The sequence below is a fragment of the Malus sylvestris genome, chromosome 2 (assembly GCF_916048215.2).
Source record: "Malus sylvestris chromosome 2, drMalSylv7.2, whole genome shotgun sequence".
Classification (NCBI taxonomy): domain Eukaryota; kingdom Viridiplantae; phylum Streptophyta; class Magnoliopsida; order Rosales; family Rosaceae; genus Malus; species Malus sylvestris.
Window position 1 is genome coordinate 10,710,790 of NC_062261.1, and position 27,526 is coordinate 10,738,315.

Sequence of the window (27,526 nt, forward strand, 5' to 3'; positions counted from 1 at the left end):
TTAGATACAGTGACTGACTTAACATAAATAACAAAATGAATGCCTGGAAGAAAATATTTCCACTGCAAATGTGTTCCACGAAAAGAGAAAACAAAACCGATCCCAATCATATGGTAACATAAATCAGATGTCACAAGTGTACAAGCGTACAACGCATTTGAAAACTCATGATCCGGTTTCAGTCTGAATCCGAATCAAGATTCACAGACGACCTCACTATCCTACGACCGCCTTCAAGATATCCATCATCTTCATCATCGTCTTCTTTCTTCTCACTAATTATACCTGTTAAATTGGCAGTTTAGAGACTCCGCAACAGGATGTGAATTGGAAAACACGCTTGACAAAGCCATTACCTTTCTTGATTAGTGCAACCTCGAGCGCCCTTGTGCTGAAATCATCTTTCGTTCCCACTTCTTGAAATCCAACCAACCTATCCACAGCAACTCCTTTTCTGCAAACGCCAAGCCTTTGAATCCGTAAATAATTTCAATGAAGATCCAAGTGTATGATGAAATTAGCATGACGGATTTCACATGCTCTTGTGGCAAATTCAAATCATTGCGGTATTACTATATTTCCAGCTTTCGTTGCTCAATTGCCTTTTCATACAACAGCGAAATGGTGTATGCTGGTATGCCTCTTTAATGCTCGAAATGAACATGGATACATAATTACAGTAATTAATACAGAGATTGCCTGACCTGAAGAGTATGACACAAGGCAAAGTTTTGATTCCCAGCTTGGTGACGAAGAACGGCGCATTCTGCAGTTCATCATCAAATACTCAATTCCCAATTCTAAACCCTTTAAAAAGTAAACGACTAAAAAACGGAAGGTTGCAATCAAGAAAGCTCAATCCGAGTAAACACGAAAAGTTGCATCAACTATAACACAAAATGGGGGAATGAAGTTCACACTGTTGAGAAAAAATTAGAGCACACAACTCTAATATAAGTGCTGGAAAGATAAACCAAGCAAACAAATTACTTGTATTAAAAAATTTAAACACTCTCAAAGACAGAATTTAGAAGCTATGATACTCACTTTCTAGAGACAACACTCTAGAACGCTCACCCTCTTACTTCTCACTTGCTTTCTTCTCTTCTTAATTCGTTACATAACAACACACACTTATTTATAAGTGAGTTTGCCGATTTAAACCATTGCCCACCGACTTGGGCTTTTGCTAATGACCACACAAGTTTTAGCTTCTAGATCATTCTAGCAAACAATATTATAGCTAGAACTTTCTAGCTTGCTAATCAAATATGTATGATCCACCGACATAACCTGCTAGAATTATCTAGCGCATTCAATATGCATCAACTGCCATTTCCATTACTAGAATTATCTAGCAAAATCTTATGCATTCTAAAACACCAAGGACTTCCATGATAGGCTGGCTTAATGGGCTAGCGTTGATCTTTAACACTCCCCATCAACACTAGCTCATTCTTTTATCCATGTTGAGTTGATGACGAAAGTTTTCGAACTTGCTGGTACTCAAACCTTTTGTGGACAAGTTCGCAACTTGATTGTTTGTCTTAATTAGGCACATCTCAATTTGTTGTAGAACTCTCTCTGATAAAATATGTATCTCCACATGCTTAGTTCTCTCATGAAAAACCGGACTTTCTTCTAAACAAATTGTTGATTGATTGTCGCAATATAATGACACTTCATAATCCACACATATCATTCATTAGTTGCTTCAACCACATAATTTCCTGAGTTGCCACCACTGTCGCCCTACGCTTTGCTTCCGTGGTTGACAAAGATATCGTTGGCTGTCTCTTATTGCACCACGAAACTACTCCAAAACCAATTCTGAAGGCATACCTAGTGGTTGATCTCTTGCAAAATCTGTGTCACAATAGCCAACCAACTTATAGCCTTCTCTTTTTTTGTACAAGAGACCATAGTCAAACCACTTCTAGACGAGGCTTTTTTAAATTTTGCATTTACGACTCACCACACCAGTTGCATAAGAAATGTTAGGTTGAGTTAGAGTCAGGTGGATCAAACTACCTACCAATTGTCCATCCATTGTTGCATCTTCCAAGTCCTTTTCATGTGCGTACATCTTGGCCTTCAAATCCGTCGATGTTAGAGATGGGCTTGCAATTAAGCATCCCAAACTTCTGCAACAAATCTTTTGCATACTTTGTTGACATAGAAATATCCCTTCTTGTGTTCGATCAACCTCTAGTCCAAGAAAGTGCTTGAGTTGTCCAAGTTCTTTCATTGAACCGAACTGACAAATTCTCCTTTGTTTGACAAATTTATGTTTCGTCATCACTAGTGATGATTAGGTCATCCACGTACATCAATACGACATCTAACTTTCTTCTATTAGCTTTAACGAATAAGCCAGAATATGCATTTGTCACAGAGTAACCACTTTGTGTGAGAAATTCTGCAATCTTAACGTACCACACCTTTGGTGTTTGTTTCAGACCGTAGAGTGCTTTCCTCAACCATCCATCATGGAAGTCTCTTGGTGTTCTAGAAGATTCATGCATAAGATTTTGCTAGATAATCTAGCAATAAAAATGGTGGTGCACACATATTGGATATGCTAGATAATTCTAGCAGGTTATGTCGGTGAAGCATGCATATTTGATTAGCAAGCTAGAAAGTTCTAGCTATAATATAATATAGGTTTGTTTGTTAAAATGACCTAGAAGCTAGCAACTTGTGTAGTCATTAGCAAAAGTCTAAGTCGGTGGACAATGGTTTAAGTCGGCAAACTCACCTATAAATAGGTGTGTGTCGTTGTGTAACGAATTAAGAAAAAAAGAAAGTAAGAAGAGAAGCAAGTGAGAAGTAAGAAAAGTGAGTGTTCTAAAGTATGTCTTTAGAAACTGAAAGAGTGTCATAACTTCAAACTATCTTGAGAATTTGTGTTGTTATTTTTTAATACAAGTAATTTGTTTACTTGTTTTGTCTCTCCAATACTTATATTAGAGTTGTTTACTCTAATATTTCTCAACAGGTATAAGAGTGGTAAAGTCAATGCTGTGAAATTTTTGAATTAGATCCTACTATTGCCATTGTGGAATCCAGGATAGAAAGAATAATTATCCATAGGTTGAGACCCGAATACCGAGGCTTTGTTGCCCCTGTACAAAGATGGCCAACCAGACCATCACTTGTTAAGTTTGAAAATTTGCTTGCCGATCAAGAAGCCTTGGCTAAGCAAATGGGCGGGGTCTCGTCAAGAGGTGAGGAAGAAGCACTCTACACCGACAAAAGTAAAGAAAGCTTTAAGCAACATGCTGATGGTGGATCTAAAAGAAATGATAACAAGGCGAAAGGTCATTAAGGAGGTGAAAGTTCTTAGCAGATGGAGCTTTAAAATATCACGGCAACCATGGCCAGTCCCAAAATAATAAAAGGTTTGAGGGCATGTACTTCAATTGTGGAAAGAAGGGCCACACGACGAAGGATTGTTGGTTTAAAAGGCATGCAGAGAACAATGCTGCTACTTCCAGACTTCCAGACCAAAGGAGAAAAGCGAAGCATCGTTCGCTATGATGGATCAGGAGTTAGCACAACAAGAAGTCCATAATCGATTGACCACAACAATGATTGGATCGTCAATTAAGGCTTTTCAAATCACATGACGGATGATAACGAGAAGTTGCATAATCTAAGTACAAGGGAGGCCGCTTGGTGGTGACAACCATTGACTCGAGGTTACCGACTGCTCATATCGGTAGGACGATAATTGTGTCCTAGTACAACACTAACCAGGTGCCGCTTCAAGACGTCTACCATGTTCTAGGTACGAAGAAAAATCTGCTTTCAATGCCACACTTGACATCACTAGGAAATTATGTCTTGTTTGGTCCACAAGATGTGAAGGTGTATCGGCACCTTAAGATCTCAGGGACGGCAACTACAGTCAGTCTATGTAATGTCAGCAGAAACTGCATAGGTAAACAAGACAAGGAAGAAAAATACAACAAATTTATGGCACATAAGATTGATCACGTTAGCTATCACAAGCTAAATGTGATGATGATGAAGTCAATGCTTAAGGGGCTAGCTCAGCTTGATGTAAGAACAAACACAGTTTGTGCAAGATGTCAATATGGTAAAACTCATCAACTACCATACGAGGAGTCGAAGTTCAAAGCAAAAGAACCATTAGAGTTGGTTTTCTACGATGTGTTTGGGCCTGTCAAGCAACCATTAATAAGTGGGATGCAATACTTGGTGACGTTCATTGATGACTTCTCCAGGTACGTGTGAGTTTTCTTCATGTAAGAAAAATTAAGACAAATTTTCAAAGTTTAAAGAGTTTAGGGAGGCAGTTGAAGGAGAAGTGGGAAAGAAGATTCGTTGCCTACGCACATATAATGGAGGAGAATATACCTTGAATGAGTTTTTCTACGGGAATGTAGAATACGCCACCAATTCGCATGTGCCAACACACCACAACAAAATGGTGTAGCAGAAAGGAAGAACTGACATCTTGTAGAGATATGCCAGTGTATGCTACATGGGAAAAATGCACCAGAAAGGTTTTGGGATGAAGCCACTAGAACTGCCGCTTATGTGATCAACAAGCTTCCTCAACCAAGGTTAGAATTTGTATTGCCCTTTGAGAAACTGTGGGATATGAAACCTATAGGTAGCTACTTTCGAGTATTTAGCTGCGTGTGCTACGTTTGTTCCTAGTCATCTACATAGCAAGTTTGACAAGAAGGCAGTCAGATGCATCTTTGTGGGATACAACAGAAAAAGGTAAAATGTTGTAATATTTTGTGAGTGTAATACAAGTAATTTGTTTACTTGTTTATCGCTCCAACACTTATACTGTGTACTCTAATTTTTCTCAACACACACCAACCTCTGCATCCAGCCTGATGAACTTAGAATCCACATGCTTCAAGGCAAGCGTCTTCAAATGCTTATCCATTATCCTAGAAACAACGAAGCAACGTAAGTTCGAAACACACTCACTAATTCATGTCATAATTTTCCAGACCAAAATGCACCTACTTGCATCTGTAGAACTCCCGGTGATAAAAATGGCAGATGACCTTTTCGGTTCCGGTAACTTCACCCAAAAAATCCCCCTCAGTTATATCCCTGTACTCTCCATGCCCTTTCCTCTTCAAAGCTTCTCGCTTCTCAGCTTCTTTCTATCCAAAATTAAAAAATTTAAACCAAACCCTCCGAACAAAAACACAAATCCAAGAACCTCACATCCCCAAATCAATCAAACACGAAAAAAATCGAACCTTTAGAGCATTAATCCGATCCGCGTGCAGTTTTTCAAGCTCCGGATCCTACCCATCCAAAATAATCACACAAATCATCGCTTTGCAAATTGGGAACTTGAAATGTACATGAAAGATGCAGAATTGAATCAAATCGAACCTAAACTCGGAACTTACATCCATCAACTCGTCAAGGTCGACCTCCTGGTTGGCGGAGCTCGTGGCGGCCGCCTTCTCGTTGGAGAGCAATTCCTTTTGGTAATTGCGGGCCGCTGCGGCCATTACATTTCCAAAGGCTAGATTTTGGAGAGTGGATTTCACTGAATCGGGATCCATGATTCCTGAAAATTGAAAATTCTTCGAATTTGGAAGCTGATTGTACTGTGCTTCAGTGATCGATGGAGAATTACAGATCTAGAGTTAAGGGTTTAATTCAAGCGCGAACTACCACTGAGGGGAGGTTTTGGTTCTGGAGAAGAAGACTCTTGATAAAAAAGACTCGGTGTTCGGGTGAGAGTATATGATTGGGCCTGGGCTTGGGCCCAAATAATACTATTTTCAGCGCACCTTTCCCTACCGTAGGTTTTCTAGATTGCACTCACAATTCAATCAAAACACCCAATTTCGCTTACCACTCAACCCTTTTTGAAGAAATTATTTTTACTTCTTATGAGCCATAAAGGCACTTTCAAGCTTCTTTTTTTTTTCTTTTCCAAAAACGCTTATGAGCATGTATATATATGTTTAGTACTCATTTGAAAGTGCTTTTAAAATGACTGAAAATACTTTTGGTGAAATGTTTATGGAACTAATCCTTAGTGAAAATGTAAGAGAATATTGGAAAAACACTTGAAGTGCACGGAATTCAAACACATTTTTTCTAAAAACACTTCATTTAAATGTATTTTCAAACGAGCCCTATAAAACAAATCTCAAATGAGCCATTACCCATATGGCTGGTATCCTTGTAAATTGATCGCTCGTTGTCTTTGAGTTGATGTCCTTGAGGTGCCGTGTCGTAAATGCGAGTCTTTATAATCTTTTAGGTCAAGTTCCGTCGTAGATAAAAGAGAACCATGAAGATGAACAGAAAACCAAACGATTTACACAATGTAACAAATGAACAATGACATCAATGCAACATATACCACGAAGTTATGTTCATAGCCTCATATGATTATTCACAAGAAGGAAAACTGAACTGAACATTTACTAGAACCTATGAAGCATGGATACGGATACGGATACGGCGATACGATACGATACGACACGGTGATATGGAAAATCTCTAAAAATTAAGATACGATACGCTATGGATACGGCAAATAAAAATGTATATAGCAACAAAAATATACATTTTAAAACATAATTCATCATTCAAATTCAAGTACATTTGAGTTGTTAAAGAAGGAAAATTCGAAATCTAATCCTCTTTATACAGTAGAAGAAGTGTGAGAGTCGTATTCATGGTTTTAATTATAGTGAAGCTCTTTTTATTTAGCAAATTTCAATTATAGATGTCTCCTATTAATTTTCTCTTCCTCATTACCTTTTTTTGAAAGTGTAAATGTATCTTAAAAGTGGGATGCGTGTATCCTAAATGTAGGATACGCATATCCATCATGTCAAATTCGTGTCCATCAACCAGGATATGTGTCGGATGAGTATCCGAGAGTATCGGGTAAGTATCGTATCCGATCAAGTATCGGATACGAAATACGGGACCAAACAGAAGTATCCGTGCATCATAGACTAGAACTCAACAATGGCACATGGAGTTTTCATGTTTTCGTTTCTTCCTTCCAGACACCACCTTTAAACCCGACATCCTCAATCGGAAAGGACACCAACTCCGGACACCAACTTACAATCACAACTCTTAACGCCGGCATAACTTGTCCAACCCTCGCCCATTCTTCGTGGAAATCCGAAAGAGATTCCAACATTAAGCCCTCAATTTTCCAAACAGCATTGTCATTAAGCCCCCAGAACCTTTCATTCATCTTCTCAAGATTGCCTGATGATATCGAAAGGTACCTCAAAATAGGAAGCGAGATGGGATTGAGCCAGACTGGACTAATCTTTCCGGGATAAAACTTTAGACTCAGCTCATGGAGCTGCTGAGGAGGGAACAACTTGTCAAGCTTGGTGACGAGATCATCATTGTGGTGACTATCGAAACAACTTATTGACAGATGCTGCAGTTCTTGTAGATTTATCAACACATTGACCTCAGTATCTCCAATCTCATCGGAGCAGGTTAGTTGAAGCCCGAGTGTCCTAAGTCGAATTAAATTTCTGATCTCGCCGATCCTGCAACCTTCTAACTGGCTTGATTTGGCGGGTCTGAATCCTGATAACACTTCAAGATTTGAAAGCCTTCCTAAGCCTTTAGGTAGATATTTGAGTGAACCGCAATTGCTTATGTCTAAAACCCTTAACTTCTTGAATGTCACAATGCAGGGAGGCAATGTTTTTAAGTTTTGACAGTAGCTGACATCCAATATCTGAAGGTTGTTAAGCTTGTCGAGCGAAGGTGGGAGTTGAACCAATGGATGCGTGTTGCTTAAGTTAAGGTATGTTAGGTGTTGCAAAAATCCAATCTGATTTAAAAGACTAGAGAGAGGCATACTGAAGATTGACCTTGAAATATCCATTGCGCGAAGGTATCTAGACTCGCAAAATTTCTTTGCAGTGTGTGAACCAATCTTGTTCACTTCACCGGTCTTAGTTGTAGACAACAATGCTCTCAACTTATGATTGTCCTTCTGAAGCATACTACCTGTAATGCCCAAATGGCGGCAATTTCTACCATCCGGTCTGAAAAATGCATCATCTTCCGCCATTTTTATCACCACATCGCGTACCATGTCATGAATTTTACATGTGGAGATTGTTCCATGATAAGTCTTGTTGACCACTTCTAGCAAACATCGATTTGTTAGCCCTGAGAAGCAATCTTCCCCTGCTGCAATTGCTGATCTACCACTTCTCAAAGGAATAAAACCTTCTCCAAGCCACCAATGGACCAACTGGTCTTTGACTATGATGCAATCCTCCGGGTAAAGTGACAAGCAGAGGAAGCATGACTTCAAGTAAGATGGAAGTTCATCGTAACTCAATTGTAGAGAAGCCATAACCGAGTTATCATTTTCTGCTAACTCATCACGAAAATGGTCTGCAATTCTCCTCCACTCATGATAGCGCGATGGTTTACAAAGCATTATTCCTCCAACGGCCTTGATTGCTAGTGGAAGGCCCTTACACTTCTCAACAATCTCCTTTCCAACATTTTCTAGCTCTGGATACATACACTCACCTCCATTTTCCGCAAATGCAATCTTCCGAAATAGCAGCCAACTGTCATCTTTGCTGAGGCATTTGGGCCAATGTGATCTTGCTTCCTTCACTCCCATCTTCTGTGCAACCTTCTCTATCCTCGTAGTAATGATGACACTACTTCCATTTCCTTTTGGCAATGCTTCATAAATTCTGAGCCACCAAGTAACATCCAAGCTCCACACATCATCCATCACAATCAAATACCTCTTGCCTAAAAGATATTCATTTATCTTCTTCAATAATTCACCCTTGTCGTCTCCTACGCTAGCATCTCCCAAGTTCCGTAAAATACTTCTCATGATTTGTTCTTCATCGAATTTTTGAGAAACCGATACCCAAATTCTCCTTTCGAAGCGCTCCTCAATTTTCCTGTCATTAAATACTTTTTGAGCAATAGTAGTCTTGCCAAGTCCACCCATTCCCACAACTCCAATAGCTAGTATGCCCTTGTCAGCCTCAAATAACCATTGTTTGATCTTACTCGCATCACCTTCCAAACCAACGACCTGCGTATGGTCATACACAGGACCGCTCCATCTAGGCAATAGTTCATTTTGTGCATCCAATGGCTCCACTTGATTCAAAAGTGGAACTCCAAGATACGACGTAATGTTCTGCTTAATGTTACCAATTTTCCGGTTGATTTCTGCAAGGCTCTTCCCGGTTTGATATTGGAATGGAATTTTCGAAGGGTAGATGCACATGAACCAACCACTCGAAAGCAGACCATCATCTCTCGGGTGAAGTTGACAATCTGCTAGTATGTCTTCGGCTTCATAAATCAATTCTCGCAAAGTCGCCATGATGCTGCGAACGGTCTCGTTCTTCCTCTTGAGCCGCTCTGCATGTTTGAGAAAGCTTTGCATTAGTTGGAGTTCGGATTGTAATGTTTCGAATTGGCCCCTGAATTCGCTAAAAATTCGGCTCTCCTCCGATAGAGCTCCTAGCAACTTCTCCAAGAACACAGTTACTACTGCATCCACCATCTTGCAGAAATCTAATAAGATTAAAAGAAAAATATGTCATGAATTTTGAACATTTGAGAATATACAATCTTGCAATTTAGTAGATTATCAATCATATTTTACAGTTCTTTTTCCTAATATTAATTGCCTCCTTAACATTAACAGTTTCCAATCCCTTTATACATTTGAACAACAACCACGACATGTTAAAACCTATAAAAATTAGGCTCGTTTGATGACCATTTCAGCGTTCAATTAATTTTTCTGAAAAAATAAACAAAATGGTTATCAAACGGCCATTTAGAAAGAGAATTCAATCGCACTAGCGAATTATAATGCAAGAAGAAGAAATTGTAATGTTAAATCAAGGAAATTAAAAGTTGCATCAATTGGGTTTTATTCACTTTGTTAATATTCTCTGCAGACCATGAGATTAATACTAATTAGAGCAAAATAAAGGCAATAAATGAATAATTAAAAATAATGAAGCAAAATCCAAGAGTTAATTATTAACAAAACTTAGGATCAAAGGGGAACTTACAACTCAAGTTCTGAACAATCCTTTGTGATTCTATCTGCTTATGACAACTTGATGCTGCAATCCTTTGTGCTTCTATGATCTGCTTAACAGGTTCAAGTTCAACAACGAATTTTACAAAACTATCCTCGTTAGGTAGACCAGCAATCCGTGGGTTTCGAATTTCAGAAAGGCAAGATGGTAATTCCGTTCAACAGTCCTTGTTAACGCGTAAAAGTCAACTCTTCATGTTTGACGAAGCTTCTTAGTGCCTTACTTGTAGACCAAAGACATCCCTGTTTGCAATGTATTTTGCCAACTCAATGGGGACATTATAGGGAGGGAATTTCCTTACTCTCCATCCCTCTTGCATCCTCCTTAGTTCTTCTAACATTATGAGGATTTTCTACTCTACCCCTGTGACAGGATGTATTAGTATTTGAACGGCTAAATAAAATACATATATATATATATATATATATATATATATATATATATAATTTGTCATATAAAAATCGAATCTATATATTTATTATGACACTTAAAGGGCACATATCAAACTAAGAACATTTAGCAATTTCATTCTTTTTTTTTTTTTTAAGGAAAACTAATGAAAAGAGTTTGAAAATTTTGAGTTTTAACGATAAGGACAAAATAAAGGTAAAGTAAATAGTACCATGATTGATTTTTTAATGTAAAAATGTGGTTTTTCGTTAAAGTGAATAGTATGGAGAACTTTTCGTTAAAGTTCTTTTTTTTTCCTCAAGCTAAGATGCCTCATGACTTTTTGATATAACCAAAAACAGTGCATGAGCATGATCTTGTCACGAGTGAGTCCGAACAGTGCCAGCCCAGGCTCAGTGCGAGCTGGGCGATCGTTCAAGCTCAAAAAAAATTAGGAGCATCAAAATTATTAGAGTGGTATATTCGTATATGTTTTCATAAGAGTATAAGTTTTTTATATTTGATTAAATGACAAAGAATTTAACTAGAACTAGTGGTTTTTGTTGTTGGAAATAAATTAGGAGGTCTTGGGTACAAAACATCATGTGTGTTTATTTACCTTCCAATATTTACAAAAATTCTTTTACTAAGAGTATAAATATATAAAATTTGGCCAAATGTTCAAAAAGTTTGACCATAAGCGGTGTTTATTTTGTTTAAAATTAATAAGGAGGTCTCATGTTCGAAACACGGTGTGTTTTTTAATTTCCAACTTTTACAAATTTCTTTTCATAAGAGTTTAAATTTATGAAATTTGGCTAAATTATCAAGAGGTTTAATCAGAAACAATGTTTTTTTTTTGTTTAAAATTAACGAGAGGTCATGAGTTCAAAATGCTATGTGCATGTTTATTTTTTTCAACTTCACTTATCATCTATTTACTTGTAATCTCGGGGGTTTTTTGGTTCCCTTCTCTTGACACAAAGTTTTTCTGTATTTCTAAAATATTGAGTTTGAAGTGGTTTTTTAAATATAATTTTATCGAAGTCATATGTGAACAAATAATTTTCCTTATATAATAAAGTTAGGGCACATTTTTTGGCATCGTCCTGGACCTCAAAAATCTTAGGAACGGACCATGATCAGGGTGCTTGTGAGAGTCTGAGGCCAAGAAAGGAACCGAAAACTATCCGAATATAATTAGTTATTCTCTGCCCTAGCCCAGCTCATGTTAGTTCAACGAGTTCTCACTATCCTGATCATCAACATGAAAGCGACACGTTTCCTGCATTTTTGCTTCTCGATCAGTAGTTTCAGTTTTATTAGTCCCTTCAACCTTCTTACATTTGAGAAATTTGACGAGGCCTTCAAGAACAGCATCAACGTCATCTCTCCTCATGCGCTCCTCACAAACCTCTGCAGCGTCAGTTCCCTATCGAGTATCAACCCTTCATTTTCTATGTATATGCAAAGATGATGCCGATTGCCGTTGTGAATACCCAAGGTAGTTCGATGAAGCAGAGAAAATCAAGGAAACAAGGAAACAAGGAAAGTGCAGTGTTTTGACAGTAATGAAAGAGATAAAGATACTTCAAATCGACGTCAAGGGCAAAAAAGGTTTTTATAGAGGGAAAATGGTTTCAAAATCCAAAGGCACACGCAGTTTTTTCAATGCTTGGCACCTTGAACATCTGCAAAAAGTAAGTGAGGTGCCATCTTCTAATATTCTTGTAAGTACACAATAGTTTAAAGATTTAAAACAAAACAATTTAGAGCTGTTATTAGCACTCTAAAAAAGTTATCATGCATGATGCATGCAAACAAGATTTAACCAAGGTTGCTAGAGCATTATGCTCTACCTTTTGCACTCAAGTTTGAATCTCCCTTCTCATATTTTAGATAAATTTAATGTAATTATCCTATTATTTGTCAAAAAGTCATAAGCAAAAATAAAAGAGAGAATATACTTAAGAACCTAAAACCAGCTGAAAATGTCCTTGGAGTCCACTATCCAGACCAATTTACAGGAACTGAAGAGTACATCTAGATCAATTAATTTAACACTTTTTATTCAATTGCAAATTATTGTGTAGTTTTGTTGTGCAGTGGAGAAAATATGTTAATCTAAACAAGATAGAACAAGTAGCTTACACACACATTTTGTATAATTGTTCACCTATACTACACACAAGGAACCACACGTTTTATGGATCGACAATACCGACATCATTAAACCACATAAACTGACGAGGGGCTGGAAGAGTTAACGGCAAGTTCAGGACAATAAACGGGTATGGGTCGGGTTTGGATATTTGAAAAAAAAAATTGAGTCGGATATAAAGCGATGCTGGTATTTTTATTTCCCAACCAAATCCGATCCGATTATGTATGTATATTAATATAATTTTTATAAATTAGCATGCAATAAATACATAGAAAAGTATGCGGTTTCACTTTTAAACATAAATTTAGGGTTGTCGTCTTTAACCCTAATCATATTCCCTGTATAATGCATCTACAGCTCGTGGTAAAACTTATATGAAAATTTTATTTTTTTGATGTCATGGGAAGATCATGTTTGGTTTTAAGTTACTCATGTTTTGATGTTACGCAACACTGCAAGTGGGTTGTGCGCATGCAAGACATAAAACCTAACACTTCTCTCTTTCACTTTAGATGTAGAGAACAACTTGTATGACACAAATTCAACGTTACGGTGGTGTCCCATCTCAATAACACATAAACATGTATAAACTCATGACACGCATGTTGTATCTCTCGGTCCGACTCACAATTCCCATAGTCAAAATTCAAACCACTGTGGTACAGCATGTACCGATTCTTCACGTGATTGAGAATATTTTTGGACAACATATTAGGCAAGATATTTTGTTTAGACACTGAAATTTGTATGCTCGTACTCTCTATATGTCTTGCCATTTTTGCTTGCACTACAAGACAACAGTTCATCTACCACGGGTTTTATCAGCTCGTTGTAAAAAGTATAAATTTACCACAGACATAGTAAGTGCGTGATGAATAATAATTTTTTACCACGGGTAAATCTTAGCCCGTTATAAAATAGTAGTTAATAATCACGCGCAAAGTTGCACATTATAAATATTCTAAGTAACTACGGACAATGCTCGTGGTCAATATTGTTAGTATCCACAATGTCTTTTTATTATCTACCACAAGCATAATGTGTGATAGAATCATAAATTCACATATTTGGAGGAGGCGGGACACCAAAATTTTGCAAAATTTTAGACATCTTTTGTTGAAATTTCAAATTTTTTTGACAAATCCACTTTTTGCTCTATCTCCTTTCCATGTCCATCTCTTCCACTTTATCTTCCTTTCCCTTTTCCAAAAACAAAAACAAATTCTACCCCCTTTCAACTACGCTCCCACGTTTTTCCAAAGCTCAACCGCTTCGGTTTCTTAAAACAAAAAAAAAAAACATCATAATTTGTCTCTCCCCGATTTCCCATAATTTAATTTGCATCTGCTACAATGGTGTGTTGTATGTTAATCCTATCAATGTTCTATCCAGTCTCTTCGGAATATTTCTCTGCCCCTGGTAAGTTTCTTCACTAAATCTTCAAGGACCTGTTTGAACTTTAAACTCTCTGTGTTATTTAAATTCAGTTTTTCTTTTGTACTTTTTTTTCTCAATATCTTTTTGTCAGTTGCTACAATGATTGTTAAATTATGAAGCAGGGGAATCTTAGGTGATGGAAATATCAACAAATTTTACACCGGTGATTTCATATAATTTTTTTTTCCGTAACTAATTTAATTTTTCCTTTGTGAATGTTGGTATTGTAGGTAACAATCACAAGAAGCTTACAGAAATGAAGCAGCAAATTGTCGAGACCAATTTGTGCTTGACAATGGCATTTTTTTCTTAAACCCATCAGTTTAGATTTACTTGAGTTTATTTGTTTGCGTAATCTATTTTACATGGTTTGAATGCAACAATCAGTTTGTTCCTTTCTTTTTACTTTTGTTTCTTTCCATTTGGTTTCTTTGCAAGTGTCTTTGCAGTGAAGTCTGCAGACCTGAAAGAAATTTGTGCATAGCGAGGTAACAGTTGTGGAGGAGTGTAGAGAGGAGAGGTTAGTGACTATCTTAAGAGGACGGGTCACGTACTATCCTACATATCTAACTTCTCTTTGTAATACGTAGCATGATCATTTTTATCTTCAAGTATATCTATATCAGATGGAATCAGATGGAAATGTATTTTTAATTTCTTTCATACCTTGATATGAAAATGATTATTTTTGTTGATTTGGTGGTTATGTTCAGTAACATATGAAGAACTACCAAATTCGACACTATGTACCATGCGTTCGAATGTTTTAATTATGCACAAAATAATAAAAAAGACCTTATTTTTCTTTCTTGATAAAAAGTGTTGGTGTTTTGCAGGCACTTGCAAACTTAAAGTGTGATTGGCTTGCTGGAGATGTGTGTCTTCTGGAAGAAACGATTGAAGAGAAGAAGATCATCATTGGAGGACGAAGGTTGGAACTAGGACTTGAGTTTTGTTTTATAGTGTGAAATAAAGCCTCTACATGTTTTGGTGATTTTGGTATTTCTTAATATATATATATATATATATATATATAACTACTCATTTTGTTGTTATTTTTGGTGTAATATTTGAATATGTGAATTTTTATAGAGTAAATTTGCAATTTTGTATATAAATATCTTTATATATATATATATATATATATATTACTTGTTTATTTATTAAATAATTTTTTTTTAATTTTTGGAAATCTTTTTATAACGGGCATTAGCCGTGGTCAATTTGTAATCCACAATGGCCATAGCACGTAATGTTAGATCCCAATCTACCATGGGCACAATCCGTGGTTACATTGCATTTGACAATGTGCATAGTCCTGGTAAAAGCAAAGACTTTTTATCACATCCAGAATACTAACGGGCACGATGTCCATGGTAGATTGCACTTTACAACGGGCATCCACCGTGGTAGATGAGCTTTTTTCTTCTAGTGTTGTGTACTTTACTAAGAATGAGTACCAATTCAAACTTTTATCTGCATCTCTCTGAATCTTTCTAAGAACAGAGACAGAAGAAAGAGATCACTGCTTGGACACTAAGCTGCCTATAAGAATTAAAATTAAAATTTAAAAATTTAAATATACAATTTGCTCAACTTCTCCACAAGACACACCTTTTTGTAAGATGAAGACAATGTTTTCTCTCAACAATCCCAGAGAAATGCCCACAACGGTGTCGTCTTTGTTCTCAGCCTACGCCTCCTTCGCCGGATCCATGATGCTGGTCCGTTCCATTGCCAGAGACCTCTTCCCACAGCCCCTCAGCTCATACATTTTCTCAAAACTCTCTCGCCTTTTCAGTACCCCTTTCTCCTCCATAACTCTCGTCATAGAAGAGTTCTCCGGCGCCGCACGCAACCAGGTCTACGCCGCCGCCGAGGTCTACCTCCGGACCATCAACAACATTACTCCTTCCACTCACCGCCTCTGTGTCGGAAAAAATATCCGGCAAAAGACAGTCAGCCTCGCCCTTGACAACAGCGGACAGCTCGAAGACGCCTTTGACAATGTGAATCTGACGTGGCGTTTCAAGGTGAGGAAGGAAAAGTCTGGTGCTGAACAGCGTCAGTTCGAGCTGAGCTTCCACAAAAAACACAAAGACAAAGTGATGGAGTCCTACTTCCCCTACGTGCTTGCTAGGGCTGACGCCATCAAAGAAGAGCAAAGGGTTGTGCAGCTTTATTCCCGCCATTTAATGTCTGATACTGATTTCAAAGGCAGGTGCACATGGGGTTCGGTGAATCTGGAGCACCCGTCTACGTTCGACATGATGGCGATGGACCCCGTGACGAAGAGGATGATTGTGGAGGATTTAGAGAGGTTTGTAAGGAGGAGGGAGTTTTACAAGAAGGTGGGGAAGGCTTGGAAAAGAGGCTACTTGCTGTATGGTTCTCCCGGGACCGGAAAATCCAGCTTGATTGCCGCCATGGCTAATTATCTCAAGTTTGATGTGTATGATTTGGAGCTCACTAGCATTCAAAACAACAATGAGCTGAGGAGGGTTTTGTTGTCCATGACAAATCGTTCGATTTTGGTGATTGAGGATATCGATTGCTCTGTGGATATACAGAACGGGGAATCGAATAAAAGGTCTCAAGATATCTCTCAACGATCTGCTTCTAACAAGGTTAGAGTCCCCATTAGTTCTCGTAATTTTTTTAGTCTAATCTAATTTTTAGTGGACATTTAACTAACCTTCAATCCATAATCTTAGATGAATAGTAGTTTACTATCGTCAAATCTTGTTGTTTGTAACTCCTTGTTAGCTAGATGGCTCTGGAATAGATGCTATAACTCAATTTAACATGGTATCAGAGTCATCGACATGTTTATCTAACGTAGCTCAATTACATTGAGTAACATTAAGTAACAAATTTGCACGCTCTAATACAGTAGATTAAAGTAAAAATTTTGAAACAAATCAATTGGTTGAGAGGCACAAAATGTTGTATGCATTGGGACAAGACTTGCACTGCGCATATAAAGCTAGGTGAGATGATATTATATTACGTTCATTTTGGTTCGATTCGATTAGGATTTCTTTTTATACGATTTTTCCTTTTTTTTTTTTTTTTTTTGCCTCAGTTTGGCTGCTTTTTTGTGTTTGTTTTTCGAACCCACCCCTAATGATGATGCATTGACATGTTATGACAAATTGGATATAGCAGTTGACACTTTCAGGCCTACTGAATTTCACCGATGGGCTGTGGTCGAGCTGCGGCGACGAGAGAATTATCGTGTTCACAACAAACCACAAGGAACAGCTAGACCCTGCATTGTTGCGTCCAGGTCGAATGGACCTGCACATTTACATGTCCTATTGAACCGAAGCTGGGTACAGGATCTTGGCCGCCAACTACCTTGGCATTCAAGAAAACAACCGTCATCGCCTCTGCGGAGAAATTGAAGCGCTGATAGAGAGCACAGAGATTACCCCGGCAGAGGTTGCTGAGGAACTGATGAAGAGTGATGATGTTAATGTGGCTCTTGAAGGACTTGTCAATCTGCTCAAATGTAAGAAGGCCGCCAAAAGCAATGAAACGGAGGATTAAGGGAAAGCAAGGAGTTCAGGTTCAGAGGAGTAATTAACTAAGCTAGTTTTATTTCATCTATGCTTTTATAGACATCAACGTTAATTTCATGTCGTATCAGTTTGAACTTGGGATTAGTAATCCATCTGTTGCTCATATGTGCCCGTTAATTTGGTTAGTTCGTTTGAATTTAATTAAGCTAACCAAAAGTTAATCATGAGGTTGTTTACTTTTATTCTTAAGTTCGCATACTTGTTAGTAAGCACAACAGTCATGTATATGTCCGCATGAATTCCAGCTCAAACTCGATCCATCCAGCGGAGTCCCAAAGTAAGAATAACCACCTTATAAAATGAGTATAAAACAAATATAAAGACAAAATGAATCTCTAATGAATCAGAAAGTGAGTTCCTAAAATATAGAGGACTCACCGAATACTTGGTGTATGTATCTATATATAAAGACTTCATAGGGGCTCAACCTGTAAAACCATTTTGTGAATGACAATGAATTATGCCGAGAATAATTGAGGGAATAGTTGACTTGACAATCAAGTTAATGAAATTTCTAGGACTCTTGGTGCCTTAAGGAACTAAACATATTGGAGTCCTAATTCTATGTAATCAATTAAGGGTCTTTATTAAGTAAATATAAGGAATAAGAGTCATGATGAGACTCTAATTGATTAGATATGATTTGGGTTGATATCTTTTCCAATAATAGGGAGGAATTGGTTGAAACCCTAGCTATATAACTTAAAAGCAGTTTCCATACTAACTGAATATCACGAAAACTACAAGCTTATTTCGATAATAGAGTTCATTGAGAGGTACTGGAAGCAGAAGACTACTTCTTCTTTGTTCACTTTGTTCGCAAGGATCAATGACTTCATCTTCATAACCATGTCTTCCGTATTCTACAGATAAGTTTAATATAATTAGTCGATTTTTATTTTATATATTGATTTGATTTATTCGTGATCCTAATGTCTTGTTGTTGTGATTTCAGAATATGTCTTACACAACCTTCATTGAAAAACAAGACCGACAACCTTGGTTTCTGTTGTGTGGTTGGAGTTCAATCGCCTCCGACTCTCGTTGGAGAAATTTTTTATTGTGACGGGAGTATAGGTGGTATACCACGTATTTTTATGTAAATGGTTGGAAATTTTATTTTTTAAGTTATTAACTTTTTAACATACATATCTCACTATTTATATAGTTACACTTGATGTACCATCCTATGTGTCGGTCATTGAAAAATCTCTCCAGCTGCTGCTGGATTCGCCTGCAGCTGGCCCCACAACTTGATCGCCGCTGTCCTAAACCCCCAGCGCACATGGCCTTTTGCAAGCATGAAAACCACAAACATGAGTGATGACCGACGTTTCCCCTTAAAATTTCAAACGTTGTGGATTATTTCTCAAGGGCTTGTTTGGTATTTCGCAATCATTTTTCAAGTTGCGGTAAAAGGACAAGCATAAATATAGGTTTTGAATGATGACCAAAAAAGAAATCTTGGTTTTAAATGCTAGTGTTTTTGGAAACTTCGTCGACAAGCGAAAAACAATTGGTGTCAGATTTGAATTTTTTTAATTAAAATGTTTATAAAAATATTTTACAACAACGTAACGGTAAATTAATTCAAGAAAAAATTAACATAAATAAAAAATATGTACCAAATCAAATTATCACATGAAATTGTAAAAACTTCAAATTTAAGACTTCTACTATAAGAATTCTACTATTCGAGGCAATATCCCTTGAGGACACAAAGATTCTTTTTATGTTATCAAAGGTGGTGGTGGGAACAGGGACTCCCATTGAAAATGCTATAACCTTTCAAAATCAAACCGAACCGGATATAATCGGGTTGGTTTATGATTCTTGGCTAATTAATCTAATATGAAATTAAGTAGACCGGTTTGTCTTATTTTTATTTTGTTAATTTTATTTTCTACATGTCTAATTCTTGATGCTTGATTCTACAGTGAATCTTATAGAATTGATCATGATGAAAATGCTCAAGCCAACGAAGGTTGCCTCAGTTGGTTGTGTGTCGCCCCATCAAAGTTTGAGTCCTTTTGCAAGCAATTTTTGTGGGTGTGCGATCTATAAATTTCTAAGTAAATCCATTACAGTGGCAACTGGCAATTAGATGCCACGCATAAGCTTTCAGCTCAAAATTGTGAATATACCATGATGTTGGTGGTAAGAGTAACCAATCTCCCTCTAAACTTTTAACAAACAAACAAACAAAAAAAACAAAACAGAGGTTGAGGGAGCAACGGTTGACAAATCTGAAGGGAGCAAGGATATTCCCGATTGGTGGGTTTGTACAAGAGATATTAAACCCAATTTCTCAAAAGTCTAATAAATGTGAGCCAAACCAAACCAAATCAAACCATTTTTATATTGGTTCAGTTGATCAAATTGATACGGTCATTCTTGTGGAAGATCAAATGTCCCTATCCGATTAAATATAGGGCTTGATATTTAAAAGGAAAACTAATGAAAAATGCTTGAAAACTTTGAGTTTTAATGATAAGGACAAAATAAAGGGTAAAGTGAATAGTACCATGATTGACTTTTTAGTGTAAAAATATGGTTTTTCGTTAAAGTGAACAGTACCGGGTGTTTTTCGTTAAAGTTCCCATATTTAAAATGTTCAAAGAAATTCAAACTGAACTGAATCATGCTCAACCCCAACTAAACCTCCACAAGTAGGATATCAATTTCTAAAGCCTTGCTCTCCTGCGCATTTATTTCATAAAAGAGAATGACCAAGATTTTTTGTTATTTTTTTATTTTTTTATTTTTTTTATCAACAAAGCGCCCAAGATTAAATTAAAGCTCATTTAGTTAAATCTCAACTATTCACTCGCGAAAAAAAGAAGAAGTGAATTTTCATAATTTCCTATTCAACCAACAAGAACAAAAACAAAACTTTTGAGCCCATAATATTATGGGGTGTGATATTCACATACCCTATTTTACTTTTCACACACCCTTCTAATTTTCAGCCATCGAATCAGATGAATTGAAGAAAATCAACAGGTAGAAATTAACAATGGGTGTGTAAGAAGTAAAATGGGGTGTGTGGATAACACACCCCAATATTATAACCCACAGCCCAAAAATAACTTCTAAAGGTTAGATAAATTTTTCGTTATGACGGAAATATGGGTGGTACACTGCATGTTTTTATAGAAGTAGTGGGAAATTTTATTTTTTAAGTTATTAAATTTAACACATATATTATACCATTTGTATAGTGACACGTAATGTATCATCTCGTGTTACCGGTCACATTGAAAAATCTCTCCAAAGGTTGCATGTGCAATGTGCAACTTCCAAATATGGACATGGATCCTCTTCGGATCCAGTTGTCATAATCCACCTAGTCAAATCATCCAGGCCATTGAAATTTGATCAAACGGCTAAAATTATTATAACTTTTAAAGTGAGCTCCTGTTTGTAGCAGTTGAATCAAATTTCAATGGCCCGGCTAAAATTATTATAACTTTTAAAGTGAATTTTAATTTGTAACCGTCGTATCAAATTTCAATAGTCCGGATGATTTGATAGATTAGAACAACTGAATCGGGAGAGGATCCATGTCCTCCAAATATTAGAGGTGAGTCAAACCTCCAGACCAAATTGGACTGTGCCTGTGCAATGTGCATCGCACCACAACAGCTCCTTCCAGCTCAACAAACAATAATGGTAGTTCCAACAAGAAAAGGACTAGAAATTGACTAAGTTAAAGTAAACCAATTACCACGTTTACTACTATTTCCAGTTTCAAACTGCATACCAAAAAGCATATATCAAACCCAATCAATTAGCTTAATTAAGTAGTTCTCAATTACTAACTATATATCTAATTAACAACCTTCAAGTTCACTGCATGTCGTTGTACTTTGATTCTTTTTAGTAATTTAGAAACCAAGTTGAACAAGCTGTTACTCTACTGCTTCACCTTCATCACTGGCATTGTGATCCGTTTTCGGCCTCTTCGCTTTTCTGGCCTCCTCCTCCTCCTTTCTTTTTTCGCTCTCGATCCTCTTACGTTTGAGAAAATTGACAAGTCCTCCGAGGGCAACATCAGCATCGTCGCTTTTCATGAGCTCTTCAGCAACCTCTGCAGGGGTCACCTCTGTGCTCTTGATCAACCCTTCGACTTCCCCGCAAAGACTATGAAGGTTGTCCTCATGAATATCGAGGTAATTAGAAGCCAAGACCTTGAATCCACTTGGAGTGCAGTATGACATGTGAATGTGCACGTCCATTCGCCCCGGACGTAACAATGCAGGGTCTAACCGATCCTTGTGGTTGGTCGTAAACACGATAATTCTCTCGTCGCCACAACTCGACCACAAACCATCGATGAAATTCAGTAGCCCCGAAAGCGTCAACTGCGGCAGCCAATTTTTCAGGATTAACAAATGAACATCATCTAATCCGAAATCATCTAACAAAGAGTTGAGAGACAAAAATCTAACATAGCTAGGCTTTAATATGTACAAATTACCAAAGTATGAAATAAAAATCGGATTAGATATAAGCGATTACAAAAAAAAAAAAAAAAACAAGTAGAGACTGACCTTGTTAGAAGTAGAACGTGTAGGGTCTTGAGACTTATCCTCCCAGTTATCCCGGTTCTGCAAATCCACAGTGCAATCGATATCCTCAATCACCAAAATCGAACGATTCGTGGTGGACAACAACAGCTTCCTCAAATCACTGTTGTTCTGAACGCCACTGAGCTCCAAATCATACACATCAAACCTGAGATAATTAGCCATGGCGGCGATCAAGCTCGATTTTCCCGTTCCCGGTGGACCGTACAGCAAGTAACCCCTTTTCCAAGCCTTCCCAACCTTCTTATAAAACTCCTTCCTCCTCACAAACCTGTCCAAATCCTCCACAATCATCTTCTTCATCTCCGGTTCCATCGCCACCGTGTCGAACGTCGACGGGTGCTCCAGATTCACCGAACCCCATTTCCTCTTGCTGTACGAACGATCGTACTCGGAGCACAAATGGCTGGAGTAAAGCTTCACAACCTTTTCCTCTTCTTTGATGGCGTCAGCCCTAGCAAGCACGTACGGCAAGTAGGACCCTATCACTTTGTCCCTGTGCTTCCTGTGGAAGCTGAGCTCGAACTGATGTGTGTTCCCGTGCTTTTTATTCTCCGTCACCGTGTACTGCCATGTCAGATCGACGTTCTCGAAGGTGTCGGCGACTTGCTGGTTTTTGTCCATGGCGCGGCTGATGCTCCTCTGCCGGTTTGTTTTTCGGACACGGAAGCTTTTGGTAGAAGGGCTGATGTTGATGGTCGGAAGGTAGACCTCGGCGGCCTGGTAGACCTGGTTGCAGGCAGCGCCGGAGTACTCTTCGATGACAAGAGTTATGGAGGAGAGGGGGGTGAAAAGGTAAGAGAGTTTGGAGGAAATGTATGAGCGGAGGGGCGGCGGGAGGAGGTCGTTGGCCATGGAGCGGACCAGCATCATGGATCCGGCGACGGAGGCGTAGGCTGAGAACAGAGACGACGCTGTGGGGGGCATTTCTTTCAGATTATTGAGAGAAAACATGTGTTGTAATCTTCTTCTTACAAAGTGGTGTCTTAAGAAGTTTAGAACTCGAGAGTATAATTTATAAAAAAACTAATTAAAATGATTTGAAAATTTTGAGTTTTAATGATAAGGACAAAATAAAGGGTAAAGTGAATAGTACCAAGATTGACTTTTTAGTGTAAAAATGTGGTTTTTCGTTAAAGTGAACAGTACCGGGTGCTTTTCGTTAAAGTTCCCTAATTTATATGGGTAAATTTTAGAAATGATCATTTAACTTTAATTAATTTGGAGCAATGACCTTTAACTAAAAATTTGTTACCATTGATCCCTTAACTCATCAAAATGTGTAGCTATGATTATTTTCGTCAACTTTGTCAGAATTTTGTCAAAATAAGTTATGTTGGAAGGATCATGGTTACAATTGGGATCCATTAACTCATCAAAACTTGTAACTATGGTCATTTTCGTCAACTTCATCAGAATTTTATCAAAATGAGTTATGTTAGGAGGATCATTGCTACAATTGGGTTAAAGTTGAGGCTCTATTAATCTAATTGAGTTAAAACTGAGAGACAATTTCTCTAGTTGGATAAATGTTGAGGGACCAATAATAATTGATTTTTAGTTGAGGGACCATAGCTGCACGTTTTGATGATGTAAGAGATTAATGGTAATAGATTTTTAGTTAAGGAATCCGTATTCCAATTAAGTTAACATTAAAAGACCATTGCTACAATTTACTCAATTTATATTTATCAACTAATTATTGGAGGTTGCTTAATCTCCAAGCAGAGTGATATCTTTTTTCTGTCTGTTTTTTTTTTCAGAGTTTCAGAATTGCACAGAGAGAGAGAGAGAGAGAGAGAGAGAGAGAGCAGTTAGATGTAGTCAATTTTTTTCCAAGAGAAGGAGTTTTCCAGACAAATATGCCAACCTTTCCTTGCCTTAAAACGCGTGATAAATTGACCAGACAAAAAATAAAATAAAAACAAAATGCTTTATTTTTTTATTTTTTTTATACTGTCACTAATCTAGGTCTTTTACCTCCTAAAAAATGTGGTAATACTTGAAATCGTAAAAGCATTACTCTTATCATATTTTTTTTCACACCACATTCATTACCATCTCTATAATAGAGATAGACCCACATGTGTTGATGTGTCTTATTTTATTAAAAAGATAATACAAATGTAGTATAAAAATGTGATGAGTGTAGTATTACTCAATAATAAAGAGCACAATATTGTTATGTCCACATGATTTGAATCGTATAAATAAAAGGGAATTTTCCTCACAGATCTTTGAAGTGCAAGTTGGACCAATGAAAGCAAACTTGTATGATATATATACATTATCATGGTTATTTAACTTATTTGTCACGTTAATAATACAATGACACGTAAAAGAAAGCTACCGCATATCTTTTTAATTTTTCACACAAAACGTCAATACAAGTCCATTTCACACATGACCCTTTTGGTCTCATTAAAAATAACACATGGTTTTTTACTCTTGATCCACAAACATCCAAAAGAAAGATGGGCCGGGTCACAAGGCCCACAACATCAACCCGAGAGGCTTCATCACTGAGCGCCACACGTAAGTTACCGAGTGATACAACTAATACGCCCAGCCTACCAACTCTTCAGTCTTAACCATTAACGATTAAGATGAACACTCGGCCTGATCATTTTCCGACCGCAGGAATTGAAGCAAACCTTGGTGTTAGAAGTTGGATTTTGTTTCTCTCATTGCCTGTTTTGTATATCAACGCTGCAGCAATCGATCCCCAGTCCTCGATACCAAAATCGAACGATATGTAGTAGACAACAACACCCTCTTCAATATATGGTCAGTGGAAGGATTACTATTCTCGAAATCATACACATCAAACTTGAGATAACTAGCCATGGCAGCGATCAAGCTCGATTTTCCAGTGCCGAGAGGACAATACTGTAAGCAGTATATGAATAAGTGAACTACTGCAACGTAGCAAACCAACACAACACTAGGATTACCACAGAATATCAGATTCTCAATAACTGGAAAAGCAGCAACTTGTAATCTGTGAGATCAACTTACCTGGAGGTATCGCCTTTGAGAAACAACAGAAGAAGTCTTCTACTTCCAACACACGAAATACTCCTCTCTAAGTGAATAGGGGTTTAGATATCAAAGAAGCGTACGTGTGGAAGCATGGACTTCAACTATTTATACAACCATTCATATGGCTAGAGATTCACTCGGTCCAGCCTATTATCAGAAAGAGTGATGATCTCTATCTCTTAATAAGTTTTAGTCCCATCATGACTCTATATACTAGTATATATATTTGATAAGGATCAAAATAGAACAGCTACAATATATAAAACTCCACGACTCTTATCGTACTAAGACCCTCAGACTCCTTGTGTTTCACATAACCAGTATAACTAGTTAAGCGCCACCCAAGTAGTCCAGTTGTAATCTCATTGTCATTCAAGCAAAGTTTTACAAATACAAGTAGTCTCTTTTCCAAGGCTTCCCCACCTTCTTATAAAACTCCCTCCGGCCTCCTCACAAATGCAAATCCTCAACAATCATTTTCTTCATGTCCGGGTGCTCTAGGTTTATCGAGCCCCATGTACCATTGTCGCCATCATCGTACGAACATAAATGACGAGAGCAAACCTTCACAACCTTCTTTAATGGCATTCGCCCGAAGGCAAGAAGGTGTCCGTCACTTTGTGTTTTTTGTGAAATGTCAGCTCAAAGAACTGGCGCTTCGAACTTTCGCCGGACTTCTTTTTCTTCTTGGTGATAAATATCCAACATCCTGCAACGCAGACATAGGCTGAGAACAGGGAGAATGCTACTGTGTGCAGATTTTTTAGATCAAACAAAAACATTTTGGTAATTTCAGATTGGTGTGTTAGGTAGATGGATGATGACACCAATGAAAGGTTATTTACTCATCAAGCAACAAATTAGATTTTATGCAAGATGATTAGGTTGCTTAATAAGCAGATGATTTATTTTATTTATTTGGGTGTAACACTTTGTTTGGATGAAGAAATTTAAAATTACTAAGGAATTTTAAAATGACGGAAATTTAAATAATGAAATTTTATTCTATAGAATTTGTGAATAAGCAGATGATTATTAAGCAACCTAAAAATAAAATAAATTTTATTCTATAAATTTTATTTGATCCCTCGTCACAACAAACAAATAAAATAAATCATCTGCTTATTAAGCAACCTAATCAGCGGCCACCGTGAGTGCAAAGGACACCCAAATACACTCCATGAGAAATTTGCACATCCATTGACATTGACCAATAAATATTACACGTCTTAGTCCATTCGTGTGAATCGAACTTGAGAAGGCAAAAGAAAAATACTACTAGACTGTATTAATAACTGGTCTCCTATTAGACGATAAAACATTCACCAACACCCACTTTGTCCTAAAGCCACCTCCAATAAGAAGAATTTTCCTTATAAATAGTGTTTTCTAATCAACCTACCACAAAGTTTTAAGACGGTACGCTAAACTACAAAGAAGAGGATTTGAACTTGAGTACAGAGTAGGTAGGGCACTGCTCTTCCCATCGATTCGTGCCTGCCTGAGCGCCTGAAGGCAGTCTGACGTGGGCTGACGTTAGGGCGACGGTGACATCTGCCACGTGGTGGACGGGACTTCCCTTTCTCTCTCTCAACCTTCATGGTTCTTGAATGACATCGTCGTCTCACGGTGGATGGGCGGCGGCGATGACGACTCTCCCCAATCCCTCCTCCTCGTGACCACCACCGCATTGCCGAATTGAGTAAGAGCTCTAGAACCCACAAACTTGTCGGAGTTTGCTTCGAGGAGGTGACCAAAAATTGGGCAAGGTTTCAGAGAAATTGCAAGGGGTTAAACCTCGTGCTATTGTAATACCAAATATTGTTATTATTAAAGGAAAATGTTTTGTTTTCATTTTTTTCCTCTTTTCTTAGTCTCTATATGATGCCAAACAATAGTATGGTTGTACTCTTTCACTAGTTGAAAAGATGAAGTTGCTAAGGATTTAGAAATTCAGTGAATTTGTACAGTCCATTACATAAGGATTTATATAGTCTTGAGTTCAGTGCCTTATTGGTGACTGATAATGATACTTGCCGAGTTCCCATATCTGGTTTATTAATATGTGTGTGTGTATAAGAATATATAAGAATTGATGTGCAGCACATCCTTAATTTTAAAAAACAGCTCATGTGTGTAGAAGCTTGTGAAACAGATCTTGTAATCTTCTAAAACATGTCTCTATTGCTGGGCAGTATATAAATTACA

The 27,526-nt window shown here is 37.5% G+C and overlaps 4 protein-coding genes across 4 annotated transcripts; 1 reads left to right on the forward strand and 3 right to left on the reverse strand.

Moving 5' to 3' along the window:
• LOC126587068 (thioredoxin domain-containing protein PLP3A-like) lies at nt 1-5,718 on the reverse strand. Its single transcript, XM_050252048.1, has 7 exons — nt 5,412-5,718; nt 5,256-5,303; nt 5,014-5,156; nt 4,862-4,934; nt 705-766; nt 357-454; nt 1-285 (listed from the first exon to the last, which is right to left on the reverse strand). The coding sequence occupies exons 1-7, from the start codon at nt 5,568-5,570 to the stop codon at nt 179-181; spliced, it is 690 nt and encodes a 229-aa protein (XP_050108005.1). The 5' UTR covers nt 5,571-5,718; the 3' UTR covers nt 1-178.
• Nucleotides 5,719-6,317: 599 nt separating this feature from the next.
• On the reverse strand, nt 6,318-10,312 carry LOC126587024 (disease resistance RPP13-like protein 4). The gene is made up of 3 exons (XM_050251998.1): nt 10,083-10,312; nt 6,994-9,573; nt 6,318-6,453 (listed from the first exon to the last, which is right to left on the reverse strand). Exon 2 carries the CDS (start codon nt 9,560-9,562, stop codon nt 7,016-7,018), a length of 2,547 nt encoding a protein of 848 aa, XP_050107955.1. The 5' UTR covers nt 9,563-9,573; nt 10,083-10,312; the 3' UTR covers nt 6,318-6,453; nt 6,994-7,015.
• A 3,302-nt stretch (nt 10,313-13,614) lies between these two features.
• Nucleotides 13,615-17,869, forward strand: LOC126587059 (AAA-ATPase At2g18193-like). Its single transcript, XM_050252039.1, has 4 exons — nt 13,615-14,085; nt 14,334-14,623; nt 14,940-16,730; nt 17,269-17,869. Exons 3-4 carry the CDS (start codon nt 15,729-15,731, stop codon nt 17,425-17,427), a joined length of 1,161 nt encoding a protein of 386 aa, XP_050107996.1. The 5' UTR covers nt 13,615-14,085; nt 14,334-14,623; nt 14,940-15,728; the 3' UTR covers nt 17,428-17,869.
• A 3,533-nt stretch (nt 17,870-21,402) lies between these two features.
• LOC126587049 (AAA-ATPase At2g18193-like) lies at nt 21,403-23,277 on the reverse strand. The gene is made up of 2 exons (XM_050252031.1): nt 22,241-23,277; nt 21,403-22,051 (listed from the first exon to the last, which is right to left on the reverse strand). Exons 1-2 carry the CDS (start codon nt 23,228-23,230, stop codon nt 21,599-21,601), a joined length of 1,443 nt encoding a protein of 480 aa, XP_050107988.1. The 5' UTR covers nt 23,231-23,277; the 3' UTR covers nt 21,403-21,598.
• Between the last annotated feature and the right edge of the window lie 4,249 nt (nt 23,278-27,526).